The sequence below is a fragment of the Cavia porcellus genome, unplaced genomic scaffold (assembly GCF_034190915.1).
Source record: "Cavia porcellus strain 051 isolate PalLab524CR breed Dunkin Hartley unplaced genomic scaffold, mCavPor4.1 scaffold_16, whole genome shotgun sequence".
Lineage (NCBI taxonomy): Eukaryota > Metazoa > Chordata > Mammalia > Rodentia > Caviidae > Cavia > Cavia porcellus.
In genome coordinates, this window is record NW_026947499.1 from 7067594 (window position 1) to 7083641 (window position 16048).

Sequence of the window (16048 nt, forward strand, 5' to 3'; positions counted from 1 at the left end):
CATATCATCAGCTCGCTCACCCTTAGCTCCAGGCCCATCCCCAGTAGCTTTTGCAGGGCTACCGCCTTCTCCGTGAAGCTCCATGAGTTTCCCCAATTCAAACTCCAGCTTCTTCTACGTTTTTACTTTTCTGATAAAGACATCATGAAATGGATAAATAGAAAACAGTGGGGAAACACAAAACAAAATTTAAAAGCATAAATTTTGTTACCTAAATGAGTCCCAATTCAGAGTCTATGAAACAAAAGCAAACTTTTACCTAGACCTCCAAATGATACAGGGGAATGAAACTCCCCACATATTTAAGAGCAGAATGTATTTATTGAGAGAAAGCGAGCTTCTGTCCGAGGGACAGAAGGAGTCCCGAGCAGGTTGTCCTCACCTGGAAGCTTCTTCATTGAAGGCTGCAGCTGCTTGGTTTCAGTGTGTTGGGAGGCCAGGGTCACTGGCCTGACTTAGAGTGCCACGGACCCAGTAGCTTACAGTTCTTTGCTCAGTGGGGCAGACGTTCCTGATAGGCAGTGTTAGCAGCCCCGAGCGGGGACGCTGGTGGCCGTCAGCTCCTGGTGGCAGCCAGAGCCCGCAGCAGCAGACCCAGATCTTCTCCAGTGATCTGAGATCACTGCTCCCGCTCTTCGCTCTTCGCTCCTCTCCCTGTCCTTGTGTTTAGTGGCCTTCAGTGTGAACACCCTGGCTGCCGCCCAGCGCACTGGCTCTGCCCAGTCTGTCCAGACAGGAGCAGAACAGGTGGAAAGAGGCTCCGTTAGCACTTCCAGGGCAGCAGAGAGGGAGCAGCAGGTGGACTGACTGTTGGAGGTGTGGACACTGCTTATGGAGGACATGATGAAGGTTTCTGCGTGTGCGGTGGCAGCCTTTGTGTTCAGTCCTGGGGAGGGGAAGGGCTCCCCTCAGTCCTGACTGGGGAGCGCTGCAGGGGTGCAGCCTTCTAGAGCGGAAGTGTCTGGGATGGGCCCCATGGAGCTCGCTGCAGCCCCACAAGGGTCTCCCAGTGATGCCACGGGTTGTCTGACGCCGCCACTGGCCGGCGTGATGCATTGTGGGCAGCTGCAGAAGGCTGTATGAGAGCGCTCTGGGCGCTGCCCGGCCTCGGCCTGGCCTCGGCCTGCTAGGGGTGGTACACTGAGAATGCAGAAGCAGGTGCCCCCGCCAACCCAATGCCTTTGGAAACTGCCTGTGACCTCCTCGTCCTCAGCGTAGTCTTCCATCACCCTGAGGGGACAGCTAAGTTAGACGGAAGTTAGCAGTGGCCAGAGAGGAAGTTGGCACAGAAGACGAGGCACCAGAACTGCCACTGGAGGCGAATACACAGAGCCACAGGCCGCAGGTGGACGAGAGGGCCAGGGTTCCAGCCTCCCTAGAGATGGACAGCAGCTTGAGGTTACACTGTAGGTAGCACCGCCTGCTCCAGTGGGCCCAGGTGGGTGTCAGACACGTAGGTGGGCGACCAGTACAACCTGACCTTTGCCCAGCCCTTTCTGGGAATGCCTGGCTTCTTTTTGTGTTTGAAGATACAGATAAATTCGGGTCGTGTCACGTGCCCTTACTGTATGCCGCGGTTCCCTATTGGACTGGTTGAAGCTAAGTGATGTGGAGTCCTGTAGGCAGCTATCGTTTGACCCGAAGCTCCCCAAGGTGTGATTCTGCTCTGTAAAGTACCCTAGGACAGAGACCCCCAGCAGCTGCCCGCTTCGGGGCCCCTCCTCCTGTCTCTCTCTCAGTCACCCTTTCCTGCTTCTCTCCTGATCAGTTTTGAGGAAGGGGATGAAAGTGGGTGAAGCCCCCTGAACCACAAGAGCTTTACTGCTTCGAAAGCCTGGTGGTGTTCCGGGGTGGCTCTGTCCTGGAAGGGCCCTGGGTGCTGGGGCCTGTGGAGCCCAGAGAAGCCCTGTGGCACTGAGCAGGTCCTGGTCCCCAGAGCTCGTGTGCCAGCAAGCATGGGCAGCGTGCGTGGTGTGCAGCGGGAAACGCCTGCAGAGCGGGATGAAGCTTGCTGTTGTCACTGGGACAGGCTGCCGTAAAGGGAGGGTGCTCCAGCACATTGCTTCCTTCTGGTTTTGAGGTGGAGACTGAGGCCATCGTGTGTGTGTGTGTGTGTGTGTGTGTGTGTGTGTGTGTGTGTGTATGTGTGTGTGTACATGACTGCTATGCCTGCTGGCACATGCTCAACATGGGCCCCCTCATTGAGCCGTCTTCAAGGCTTTCCCACTTTGGGGCTGTGGTTGTGTACTTGGTGGGGTTTGGTGGTTTTCTCGTCTCCTTTAACAGGATAAAAAGTTGTTTCAATGCCAGAGATCGAACCAAGCCAGGCAGGTGATTGTGATTCAGTCCATACTGATGTGGCCCATGTGTCCCCAAACTTGATGGACACGAGAGCCACCTGAAGAGAATTAAAATGCCCTCACACAGGGCCAGGCCCAGGCGCTGTGACTCCTTGCTGGGGCCCCTAGTGACTGTGGTGTGCAGCATGGTCTATGAATGGCCAGGCGAATCCAAAGAGCTGTGCCTTCCGGCAGCATCTCCCACCTCTGGCGGCCAGCAGAGCAGGGTGGATATGGGATTATTTTGTGTCATCTGCTGGACAACTTTAACATTTCCTTTATTTTTTTAATTTTTAATTTTTTTCAGGTGTCTGGTACATATAATATTGAAGTCATTAATGGAAATCAAATTTTTTTGTTTTGTGTTGTTTTTTGAGACAGGGTCTCACTATGTAGTTTAGGCTAGACTTGAACTCACTGGGTAGCCCCGATCAGTCTTGAGTGATCCTCCTGCCTCAGCCTCCTGAGTGCTTGGGTTACAAGCATGTGGCACTATGGCCAGCTGCAAGTTTCTCTGATATTTCTTTTTTAAATTTACATGCTTTCTATGTACATTTTTAAAAAAATGCTTGGAGTACGTGATTAAATCCTGTAGAGTGGGTACATGTGCATGACACATCTTAGTTCTTTTTACAAGTTCTGAACTTGGAGGGAACTGAATGGAGGTGTGCTTGTTGGTGGATCAGCAGCACCACCCTGAGCTGCATCTCTTAGCTGTAGTTGGAACTTTACTCTTTCCTTGACCCTTTTTTTTTTGAGACAGTTTTCACTATGCAGCTGGCCTTGAACTCACTTTGTAGCCCAGGCTGGCTTCAGACTCCCAGTGATCCTCCTGCCTCAGCCTCTCCCAAGTGCTGGGATGACAGTTATGTGCCACCGCGTCTGGCCACACAGTGGTGTGGGTGAGAGTCACTTAGAAGTCCATCTTGAAAGAGTATATCCTTGTAGCAGAGGGTGTTGCAGAGCCCAAGTCATTTTTGTTTCTCCATTTCCCAGAGTGAAGGGTTTTGCAGGGCTGCTCAGGTGGCTGTTGGCCCAGTTCTTGTGCTGGGCTGGGCCCAGCTCCTGCCCTTTCCCTGTGCTGGGTCTCCCCCGAGGAGCCTCCAGGGTCTGTGAGGTCTGTTGAGGGTGCCTGCCCTGGCTCCTCAGAGCCGGGGACCGAGGCCGGCATGCTTCACGTGGACTTCTGGCTGTGGTTTTCTCCAGTCACCTTTCCCTGGTCTTTTAAGTGTGGTCACATAGTTGAACAGGGAGGAGTTTGAAAAGGAAGGAGAAGGAGCTTGTGAGGTCGGGCATTGACCCCGCCCTGCCTGGGAAGTGTTGCTGCCTCAGTTCTCCTGCTCCTGCAGGAGCTGCATGGGGGGTCGTGAGCAGGTGCAGTTCAGAGCGTTTAGCAGGATGAAAGAGTTGTGCCTTCGTCTTTTAATGCCGAGGATTGAGCCCAGGCTAGGCAAGTGCTCTGGCTCTGAGCCACAGTCCCAGCTTCCCCGCCGCCCTGGGTTAAATTGTCTGGCCTCGAACATGAGATCCTCCTGCCTCCACCTCCAAGTAGCAGGAATTACAGATATGCACTCCATGCCTGGCAGGGATAGAAAGTTCAGTGACGGAGGAAGAAAAGCTTTGAAGAAAACACGCATGTCATGTATTTGTTTGGAAACATGAATTTCTTGTGATAGCTTCACACCTCCTGAGGAGAGAGTCTCTCAGAATTTTTTCAGAATCATTAATAACTAGCATTTTTAGTCTTTTCTGCGACTAACAGCTAGTTGTGTGTGTATAAGAAGTAATCTGCTGTTTAAGATTCATATTTCTGATTTGTGGTTTTCAGAGCTAATTTAATTTACTTATTTGTAATGATAAAAATTAATTTTTAAGGCTTTGAAACATTACTTTTTATACCAAGTGACTTTTTTTGTGTAAATGGGGAACCCAGGGACTTAGAACTGAGCCACATCTCCAGCCCTTTTTAATTGTTTTTAAATTTAAGACAGTCTTACTAAATTGTTCAGTATAACCTCAAAATTTGTAATCCTCCTGCCTCATCTCCCTGACTGCTGGGGTTTTAGGTGTGTGCCACCATGCCCAGCCCAAAGGATTTTGTTTTTCGTCTTTTGTGAGGCAGGGTTTCACTGTATGGTTCAGGCTGAACCACTTTGTAGCCCAGGCTGGCCTGGAACTCATGGTGGTCCTCCTGCCTCAGCCTCCTGAGTGCTGAGATCATAGGCATGTGCCACCATGCTTGCCAAGTGGCCCAAGTGATTTGAATTCCAGGTGCCTCAAATTTCTTTGGAAGTAGACAACAGATTATAAATACATTTTAGTTCTGAACTTGTTAGTAATACCTGCCTTCAGTTTTCTCCTAGCTCCAAAGTGAACCAAAGTAAACCTTGTTTATCAGTTACACAAAGGAAGTTTGAGCTGGTTGCAGAGGTACATACACGTGCAGTGCCAGCTACTTGAGAGCCTGAAGTTAGGGGATCAGAATGAGGCCAGTCTGAACAATGCAGTGAGCCACTGTCTCAAAATGGATAGGGCTGGGCATGGAGCTCCGTGGTGGAGCCCTTGCCTAGCATATTCGAATCCTTGCTTCCATCCCCAGCACTGAAAAAGAAAGAAAAGGGTACCCTTCCCTGTTAACCCCACCACTCTGCAACCCGGAGGAAACCCAGCCCGGGCACTCCTTGCCCCAGGATGACACCTGGCTCACTCTGCAGGGTGTGCCTGCCTCGTGATTCTCAGCTCTCCACCGATTGTTTCCTTTCTTGAATTGCAGTCTGATTTTGCTGCTGCTGGGCATCCTCATGCTTTTTACCTTAGTAAACCAGAAGAAAGTCCAAGTTCTTGGATGTCTGATTCCGGAACAGGTATGGAACTGAAGCTTTTGTTATCCATGTTGTTTGTTGAAACAGTGTCCAGGCTGGCCTCAGACTCACAGTGATTCTCCTGCCTTGGCTTGCTGAGTGCTTGGACTACAGGTGTGCAACTCCACACTCAGCTTAAACTTTTATTTTTGATACTGGGAGTTGAACTCAGGACCTCGTGCTTGCCAGGCAGGAGCTTATGCTACTGAGCTAGAGCCCCAGTTCCCCGCTTAAACCTTTTTTTTTTGGGTACTGGGGATCGAACTCATGACCTCACACTCGCCAGGCAGGCACTTATGTCGCTGAGCTAAATCTCCAGCCCCCCTGTTTATTAAAGAGGTTTTTTTTAAATTCAAATGTTCCCTAGCACTTTGTCTGCGTATCTCACTGGAGGGAGGATGCAGGCATACACAGTACAGCAGGTGGTTCCTGTAAGCATCCCCCGTGCTGTGCTGTTCCTCCGGCCTCCAGAGCCGTGCCTTTTGCCTGGATTGCATGGTCAGTTCTGCCAAGGTAGAGGGCAGGTGTGTGGCTGCAGCCTTTCTCAGTCGCTCCAGATGAGCTGACAAGCTCGATGTGCCCTGTGCTCGGTAGTGAGCTCTCCTGGTATCCTTGGAGTTTTAGCCTAACTCCTTCCTCCTTCCCCGGCGGCTCACGCCCAGCTCATCTGTGTGAATCCACTTTGCCTTGCAGAAATTTCCAAAATCTAGCTGCCACTCCCTACCTCCACTGCCGCCACCAGTAGGGTGCCCCCAGCCATCTCTTGCTTGCTACAGGCTCCTGTGCAGCCTCGCTGCTTCACCTTTGTGCCCTCAGTGTATCCCCTACAGGGTGCCCAAAGGGACCCTTTGAAAAGCCAGGGCGGCTCAGGAGACTGCTGCTCAGAACTCTGCAGTGCCGCATTTCTCGCATTTCTAACAGCTAGCACCTGTGGACCTACTGGCCCAGCAGGCTGGGGCCTCCTTCCCTCTGTCCCCATGCTCTGCTCCTTCCTTCCGGTCTCTGTGTCATCTGCAAGGCCGCCTGTTCTTCTGTAGGGCTTCTGCAGTGGCCGCTTCCTCTGCCTGACGTTACCTCAGTCAGGAGACTCCCTCACATGCACTCCTCTGGCCACTTCCCTTGTAATGGTTACCTCTGAACAGCCTGTGAGACAGTCTAGGCCACCCTCAGTGCTGCCCCATTGAGCTGTGTATTTTGTGTGATTTACTAATTCATGTCTCACTCCTGCCTCCCAACCTGGCACAGTAGATGTTTAATAAATACTTGAAGAATTAAGTTTTTTCTTCATGGTACTGGGAATTGAACCCAGGCCTTTGTGTTGAGCCACATCCGCATCCCTTTTCATATTTTGTTTGGAGATGGTGTTGCTAAGTTGCCCATGGTTGACACAAATGCACAGTCCTGCCTCAGCCTTCCAAGGGCTGGCATTACAGGTGTGTGCCACCATGCCCAGCTCGGGTAAGGCATTTATAGGTCTCTCTCTTTTTTTTCCCCCAATAAAACTTCACCTCACTGTAACCACAGCCAAAACCCAGTTCCTTCCTATTTTTAGCTTTCCTTGGGTAGAGATAAGTTACTATAGAAGCATTTTGTTCTTTCCCTTTCCTTACTGCTTTCCACTCTACATATTTGTGCACATTAGGGCTGACTTACTGGAAGCTGGAAGAGAAGGACATGTATCACTCTTTGCCCAAGACACTGGAGAAATCGCTTGTGTGGTCGTCCTCTGCAGTAAGGTCACCAAGTGAGGTAATTTAGAAGTCTGCTGCATGCACACGTGTGCTATGACGGTCGTCAAGAACTCTGCCCCTCATTGGCGTTTGCCCACTTCTAATGTAGTATGAAAGGTGTGGGCTTTAGGGTCATACACGCTTAATTCCAAATTCTGTTATTTTTAGTATGTAATTTTAGGAAGATTACTTTAAAGTGGAATTTTAAATGCCTAGTTGATGTGTGTGTGCCTGTATGTGTGTACTGGAGATCGAACTCACGACCTTGTACTTGCCAGGTAGGTACTGTGCCGCTGAGTGGTTGTCTCTGGCCCCCAGTTGGTGTTTTGTGGAATTAAATGAAGGCTGTTGTGTGTGCTGCTTTATAAATAGTCTTGGCTGTCACTTCACTGTCTCCTGAACCTGACGTTGGCTTTCCATTCTGCCTCGCTTTGTACTGATGCAGTTGTATCACAATTATGCACAATTTAATTTGTTGTAAAGTCTTTGAATAAGAAATGTAAATACTGGCCCAGGGATTTAGCTCAGCAGCATGAACACTTGCCTGGCAAGTTTGTTAAGTTCGACCCCCAGTACCAAAAAAAAAAAAAAGGAAAAGAAATGTAAATACTTTGCTTATTTCAGAGCAAAAACGTGCGATTGTTTAGTCTGTGCACATTGATGTACCTATTTCACTTCTGTAGTTTGATTATGCAAACTAGTTAGCCTATGAGAGAGTGGATCGGGAAAAGGGGGGATGTAATGGAAGTAACCCTGGGGAACAGGGATGCAAACACTAGAGACAGATGTGGCACGGGGCAGCGTGGTACCTGTAAATGTCTGTGTACCAGATAGTACCCGGAACCACCACCCACAGCTTGAGGAAAGAGAGGGAGACAGATAAACACAGCAGTGCGGCTGTGGAGGCGACTCGTACAGGGGCAGAAAACACTGCATAGCTTTGCGCTTATGGGGCTTGCCACGTCACTGGATCCTGGACATCGGTACGTTAAAACCAATGATTGGATCCATGGTGTTATCAATTTTATGACCTCCCATTTTATGTTCCACCAAACATCTTAGCAATTAGACCAATACAGTGCTTTCTTATCTCTTCAAGTTTATATTTGGTTGTTATGGGAAAAAGTTTTCAGCTTCTTATTTCATTATAAGACTTAACATATAAAGGAAAATGTGAGTGAAGTAAATTTGGCTGAAACTTCTTTACCTATTTATGCTTCTCAGCATAAATAGGTAAACTCAGTGTTGGTGTTGATTTCTTTTATTTTTTTAAGAGTAGAATATATTTATTGAGAGAAAGAAAGCTTCTGTCTGAGAGAGACAGAAGGGATCCCGAGCAGGTTGCCAAGGACTTTGGCTTCTTTTAGGGACTTTTGCAGAGTACAGTCATGGGGTGAGATGGGTTTAAGGTGGGATAACTGGGAACTCACAAGGTTGATGGGCATAAGGTGGGATAGAACTGTGGTTAGCCAATAAGATTAGTAGTCCAGGTAAAATAAAACTATATGAGACAAAGCAACTAAAAACAATGGGCAAACAGCAAGCAATTATCTCGAGTAATTATAAGCAACTGGCAAAGACAAAGCAAAATTTGAAGCATAAAAATTTGTTACCTGAATGAGTCCCAGTCCAGAGTCTATGAAGCAAAAAGCAAGCTCTCACCTCCATCCAGTGATTGTGGTGGAAGTCTCAAATGATAGAGGGGAGTGAAACTCCTGACCTACTGTGTCCGGTATGAGTTCGTGTTCTCTAAAACTGAAGAATGAATTTTAGGAACAACAGGGGTTAAGAGCAGAATATATTTATTGAGAGAAAGAAAGCTTCTGTCTGAGAGAGACAGAAGGGGTCCGCGTGGGTTGCAGTAGTGTTGGTTTCCTTGCTTTCTTACGTATTTTCTTTCACCAAGAGTATTAGTGAGTCAGCGTTTCTCTAAAAAGCTATGTAAGGGCTTGGTGCTGAGTTTTTACCTGGCTTACTAGTTATGTGGAGCTAGGCTGTTTCTGACTACAGGATGGAACATGTTGCCAATCATGGTTAATGAGCCCTTCCGCTAACTGTTGGTCCTCAGAAAGTCCATTGTAGTCTCTAGGATTTTTCTTCAAAACTGTTAGAACTTCCGGGAACAGTTCTTTTGCTTTTGAGATTTGCTTCCAAGCAGGCTGTGACAATTATATCACAGCTGTTACTTGGCTAGAAGCAATTGTAAGATGACGTTAACTGCAAAAGGTATCTTTACTTCAGGGATGCTGAGACAGGTAAAGAAAAGGACATAAAGGGGCTGGGGATTTAGCTCCGCGGCATAAGCTCCTGCCTTGAAAGCAGGCAGTCGTGAGTTCGATCCCTGGTACCGATAAAAAGGAAAAAGACAAAAAAAAAAAAAAAAAGAAAAGGACATAAGCCGTGCAGGTGGTCCCTAAACCTGAGCTGTGCCTTTGGGCTGCAGCTGTTTCCCCAGGCCCCGCAGGCTCCTCTGGGGACGGCCGCAGCCATCCTGCTGTGCCCTGTCCCAAGCTCACGGCTTGCAAAAGAGCTTCAGGTGGCTGTATCTAAACAGTGGGATTGCCAAGCAGGATCATGGGAAATGTAGTATATTTTAAGGGTAGTTTTAATAAATTTGTGTCTTTAATTCATACATCAGAAGTATAATTAATTGTTCTGTCCGTAAGCTAGTTAAAGGGTTTATTAAGAAGTATGAACTCAGTGAGCTGAGTGCGGTCGCATATACCTAGCAGCTCAGCTCCTTGGCAGAATGAGGAGGGAGGGTTGCTTGAGCTCTGAGGTTCAGAAACACACTTGGGCAGCAAAAATCTGTAGTCCTTGTCGATTCGAAATGGGACTAAATTTAAGATTACATGATGACTGAACTTTCAGTGTGACTCTCCCTCAATCTGTGATCCCCTTGGAGACTGTGGCCACAGCTTAAATTGGAGGCCCAGGATTAGCAAACCCTGAAGTAGGTCCCCCTTAAAGTAAATAAAGCCCAAAGTTTTGCTGTTTGGATCTTAGACAATTCTTTGTGACATTTTTATTCTAGCTGTAGAAGTTAGGGTTAAATCCTATTTTATTAATTAATAAAGGAGTTTATTTTCATTGGATAGCTAATACTTTTTCTTGTCTGCTATCTTTCTCTTTTTTTTTTTTTTTTTGGTAGTGGGGATCGAACTTAGGACCTTGCCCTTACCAGGCAGGTGCTTAAGGCCCTGAGCTAAACCCCTGGCCTGTTTGCTAACTCTTTTTTTTTTTTTTTTTTTTTTTTTGTCTTTTTCGTTTTTATCGGTACCAGGGATCGAACTCACGACTACCTGCTTGCAAGGCAGGTGCTTATGCCACTGAGCTAAATCCCCAGCCCCTGTTTGCTAACTCTTAAAAAATGAATGTAACTGTGTAGTAAGGAACTCGGTCCCTTTTTTTTTTTTTTTTTTTTTTTGATACCAGGGATCAAACTCATGACCTCGTGCTTGCCAGGCAGGTACTTTCAACTTATTTAAAATTTTCTTAAAAAAAAAAAATCTAAAAATTTTTTTACAGTGCTGACTTTTTTTTTTGGTACCAGGAATCGAACTCAGGACCTTGCTCTTGCCAGGCCGGCATTGTGCTGCTCAGCTGTGTCCCTGGCCTTATGGTGCTGATCTTGAGATCAGTCAGTTTTCTTAACCCAGATAATACCATTTAAATAATTTTATTTATCTTTGCGCCTAATACTGGTAATGAGATGAAGCTACCACCATTGAAGGTTACTTACCATTTTTTACAAAACGTTTTCCACAAAAGGGAAAACAAGCGGTTACCTGAGAAGAATCTCACTTCTGCTTCCAACCCAAATCATCCATCAGAGGGGAAGTTGTCACCATTCTGCTAATGCAAGCGAGAGAAGCTTCATGACTGTAACTTGGATTGTAAGCTTTTTTCCTAGGAGAACTGAAGTCTTCTCGTTTAAATGCAGCAAAAGAAGCAGGGAACGCGGAAGGACCTCAAGGTTGTCTGTGTTTTTCTAGGTACTGACTCTGGATCCAGCCTTGCACACGAAGCCACATCAGCAGGGTTCAGAAACCCAGCCACATGGCTTTCTGAGCCCTCTTGGTGACAGACTGTCCTTCTCACCAGACTCTGTCCTGGAACCAACTATATCAAGTCACTCTGACATCGACTCCTTTTCACAAGCAAGTAATGTCACTTCTCAGTTGCCCGGGTTCCCAAAACACCCTTCACACACGAAGGCTTCACCCGTGGACTCTTGGAAGACCCGTGCGTTCCAAAACGAAAGCAGGAGCAGTTCCCCGTTCCCTTCAGTGTGTACTCTCACTAGCAATGACGTCTCCGTCAACACTGTAGGTGAAGAAAACACTGTCGCAGCAGCAGCTTCAGCCTCGGTCAGTCAGTCCCAGCTTCCAGGTACAGCCAACAGTGTCCCAGAATGCATTTCATTGACTTCTCTGGAAGATCCTGTGATATTGTCTAAGTATGTATTTCAGTGAATGGCTTGTAATGTTAATAGATTTTCTGTGATGTCTGATTGAATAATGAAAATGATTTTTATTGAAACTCAGTAACATATAAAATCTTAAAGACATGCAGCTTTTCTACGACAGAGCATCTAAACACTTTAAGTTATTTGTGTCTTTTTCACTTTATTGTCAGTTTTTTCTGTCTTCTAGTGCTGGGGATTAAAAACCTCCAGCTTCATGCATGCTAGACAGATACCATCCCACCGGCCTCCATCCCCAGCCCCTTGTGAGGCAAAGATGGGTGCTGACAGAGGCACCCAGAGGCGACAGGGCATTAGAACGTTCTTGTGGGTGGAAGCGGCTGAGCTTGTGAAGTGTCGGCTCTGTTTGCTGGGGGAGCGCAGTGTAGGCAGCCGGGACTTTGCCTGGAGGATGACTGTGCTCTGGGTTTCTCTTTGGGTGGGATGGGGAGATGGGCTTTCTAATGATGTTTCCACTCTCACCAGCAGGATTAGGCAGAACCTGAAGGAAAAGCATGCTCGACACGTAGCAGATCTTCGTGCTTATTATGAATCTGAAATAAATAGTTTGAAACAGAAGCTGGAGGCAAAAGAAACTTCTGCCGTTGAAGAGTTCAAGAAAACCAATGAAATTCTTAGAGATAGGTAGAGTATGACTGTGCTGTCGTCGGTGTTTCTGCACCTTGAACATACCACTTCACAGAAGTATAGTACATTGGGGGCAGAAAACACTGGGAAAGCATGGATTTTGCATTTGAATCTTATAGAGAGGTATTAGCAGGGTAATTGTGAGTGTGTGTACATTCGTGTGTGTGCACATGCAGTATTGGGGATGGAACCCAGGGCATTGCACATGCTAAGCACATGCTACAAAGCTAAATTCCAGCCCCTTGTGAAAATTTTTATTTTGAAATAGTCTTGTGAAGTGGTTCAGGCTCTCCTTGAGCTTTTGAAACTCCGCCTCTGAGTAACTGGCATTGCATAGCATGTGCCGCTGTGCCTGGCCTAAGTGTTTTTAAAGCTTGGAACCAACTCCTGTAACACACTAATAACTGATATGAAGTCATGGGCTTCCTATGGGCAAGGAACTGAAACAAGCAGACTTTGTATGTGTAGAGTCTTCCCCTGCCATTTGTGGGAAGATTAATACTACGGAGTTCCTGGTAACTTAGCCAGGTGTGGTGGGCTGTGCTATAAATCCTGGCAATCTGGGAGGCTGAGGGAGGAGGATCACAAGTTCAAACCCAGCCTGGGCAATTTAGCAACTTAGTGAGACGCCTTCTCAAAAGAAATTAAAAAAAGCTGTGCATGCTGGTGCACACCTGTGCTCCCAGCACTTGGGAGGCTGAGAAAGGAGGATTGCTGTGAGTCGGAGTCTAGTCTGGGCTGCATGGGGAATTCAAGGCCAGCCTGGACTACACTGCAAGATCCTCTCTCAAAAAACTTAAACATAAATGAATGAAATAAATACATAAAATACAGTTTTAAAAAAGGCAGAGAGGAGTATAGGTACTTCCTAGTAGAAACAGGTGGCCTTTTTTATTTTATTTTTTTGTCTTTTTGAGACAGGATTTACCATGCAGTTCAGGCTGGCCATGAGCCACCAGCCCAGGCTGGTCTTGAACTCACAATGATCCTCCTGCCTCAGCCTCCTGAGTACTGAGATTATAGGCGTACGCCACCATGCCTGGCTCAGGGGGCTTTTTGATGTTAAAGACAGGGTCCTGATGGAGCCACCCAGTGAACAATAGCTGGCTGGAACATCTTGCTGTACAGGAAGTGCTAGTACGAACTCAGTAAAGTGCCTGTAGGCAGAGCAGGCAGGAACCTGAGGCCTTAAATCAGTTGCTGTGTTGCAGCAGCGAATGACAGTGCCATCCAGAGGGCAGCAGCCCCCTGCAGCTGAATACATTATTTTCTCCTCTTCATCAAAAGGATTTGGTCAGCCTTACAGGAGAAAACTGTTACAGTTGCAGTCTTTTAGACCTGCAGAAATAATTCCAAGACAAAAACTAGTTGTTTTCAGTGCATACACCCATTTTTTCGCTTTTTTTCTTGAAGCTTAAAATTGGAAATTGAAAATTCCACCGGTGCTGCGAATAGGGCCATCACGTGCATGTTGCAGGCCAGCCGTGATAACAGAGCCTTACGCTACACAGTTGCCACTCTGGGGGCCATGATCTCTGGCATATCACAATCAGTGTGGTAATGAAAACAGTCAAATCCACTTAGCGTATTCATTTACATGTGACTAATTAAATAACCTTGCTTTCAAGAACAGTCTCCAGGCCGAGGTGCATAGCTCAGTGGCAGAATAATTTCCTTGCGTGTGTGAGGCTCTGGATTTGGTCATCAGCACTGCAGACAAAGCAGAACAAATGAAACGAAGCTGTCTTCCCAGCGATTGCTCTCTGAGCTGTGAGGCCAGCAGCGGCGCTGTCCCTGGATCCAAGGGAAGGGGCTGAGAGTGGAGCCCCCCAGTGCCTACTTCAGGTTCAGTCCCAGCCCCGCCAAACCTGACGGATGGCCCCACCGAGAATGCAGTGCTGAACCACCTGGGGACCTCAGCCCCTCACTTCTAAAATGGGACTAGGGGTTGGGGATTTAGCTCAGCGGCATAAGCGCCTGCCTTACAAGCAGGCAGTCGTGAGTTTGGATAAAAAGGGAAAAGACTAAAATAAAATGGGACTGACAGAAATCCTAACTTAGAAATAGTTGAGCATGACTTCATATACAATAGTATCAAACATAACAAAATAGTATATAAAACCATTCAAGAGAATGAAAGTGCTCAACTATTTCAAACAAAGAGACATTATGTAGTCACTGTTTTTTTTTTTTTTTTTTTTGTCTTTTTCTTTTTTATCGGTACCGGGGATCGAACTCACGGCACTGCCTGCTTTACAAGGCAGGCGCTTATTCCACTGAGCTAAATCTGCAGCCCCAGTAGTCACTGTTAATTACTGGTTGTCTTGTGGTGAAATGCTGTGTTGCTTACATTGCTCTGTCTGATCTGTTTTGTTATGTCCTGTTTTGTATTAATCTCTTTAAAATAAAAAAAGAAATCCTAACTTAACTGAGACGGTTATGAGAATAGATATAAAAGTAACAGAGTTGGTATATACAGTGAGTGCTAGATAAAAATGCTTGTATTATTCACAGTACATCACGAAATAGTCAAAATAGTAGCTGGACACCATGTGTTTTGTTATTGTGAAGCTCTGTGATAATTAATTTTACAAAGAAAATTTTTTTCTTTTGTACTAGGGATTGAACTCACAACGTCGTACTTGCTAGGCAAGTGCTTTTGTCACTGAGCTAAATCCCCAGCCCTACAAAGGAAGTGTTTATAAGAATAATACATTGGCTGGGGATTTAGCTCAGTGGCATAAGTGCCTGCCTTGCAAGCAGGCAGTCGTGAGTTCGATCCCTGGTACCGATAAAAAGACAAAAAAAAAAAAAAAAGAATAATACATTATGCCTAATTTGATAATAAATAAGTCTCCCTAATGCAGCTTCTAGTCTCAGCATTGTAAGTTTGGATGTTTTGCATTCATCCAGTAATCATAATATGTACAAGGAAATTTTTTTCCCACAAGTAAGATCAAGCTATTTTGTGCGAGTTTCTCTATTTTGCTTTTTAAATGTTTAATTTTTTTTTTTTTTTTTTGTTCTTTTCCCTTTTTATCGGAACCGGGGGTCGAACTCACGACTGCCTGCTTGCAAGGCAGGCGCTTATGCCGCTGAGCTAAATCCCCAGCCCAGTTTGTTTGTATTTTTGAGACAGGGTTTTGCTATGTAGTCCAGGCTGACCTTGAACTTACTATATATAGCCCAGGCTTGCCCCAAACTCCTGGTAATCCTTTTGCCTCAGCCTCCTGAGTGCTGGGATTATAGGCATACACCACTATTCCTGGCCTTTTAAAAATGTTTATGTATGTATGTATGTATGTATGTATTGGTACTGGGGCTTGAACTCAAGACCTGGTGCTTGGCAGGCAGGCACTTAGACAGCTGAGCTAAATCCCAGGCTCCCAAAATTTTATTTTATTTGTTTTGGTACCGGGGATCGAACTCAACCATGTGCTTGCAAGGCAGGCACTTATGCCACTGAGCTAAATCCCTAGCCCAAAATTTTAATTTTTAACTTCAATACAGCTTACCATTTTTAAGAGTGTAGTTCAGTGGCTTAAGTATAATTCATGTTGTTGGGTGGCCATCACTCCTGCTATGTCCAGAATTATTTTCATTTTGCAAAACTGAAATTCTCTATTCGCTGAACATAACTTTTTGTTACCCTTTTCCCCTGGCAGCCACTGTTGTACTGTCACTGTAATTTTTTTCTCTTTTGAGACAGTCTTTCTATGTAGTGCAGGCTGGCCTTGAACTCATGGTGTTCCTCCTGCCTCAGCCTCCAAGTGCTGGATTACAGGCATGCACCACCACTCCTAGTCTGTCTCTGTAAATTTGACTGCTAATATAAGTAGAATCATACAGTATTTATCCTTCTGTAACTGACGTATCTAACTCAGTGTTAGTACATATGAGGATTACAAGATTAGATCTAATACGTATTTTTTTATCTGTTGAAGGACATTTATGTTGCTTCCACCTTTCTCATCTGTTGTGCAGAGTGCTACTGTAAATATGGCC

The 16048-nt window shown here is 46.3% G+C and overlaps 1 protein-coding gene across 8 annotated transcripts in view; it reads left to right on the plus strand.

Annotated features, from left to right (window-relative positions):
• Positions 1-16048, plus strand: part of Mphosph9 (M-phase phosphoprotein 9) — a 59328-nt gene that overhangs the window by 12297 nt on the left and 30983 nt on the right. For 6 of the 8 annotated variants that reach the window (XM_013144752.3, XM_013144755.3, XM_063225530.1 and 3 more), the window contains 4 exons: positions 5113-5203; positions 6843-6949; positions 10926-11389; positions 11882-12040. In XM_013144752.3, coding sequence (XP_013000206.1) covers positions 5113-5203; positions 6843-6949; positions 10926-11389; positions 11882-12040 — 821 coding nt within the window. The remainder of the gene's footprint in view (positions 1-5112; positions 5204-6842; positions 6950-10925; positions 11390-11881; positions 12041-16048) is intronic. The other 2 variants (XM_013144750.3, XM_013144754.3) reach the window with 2 other exon arrangements.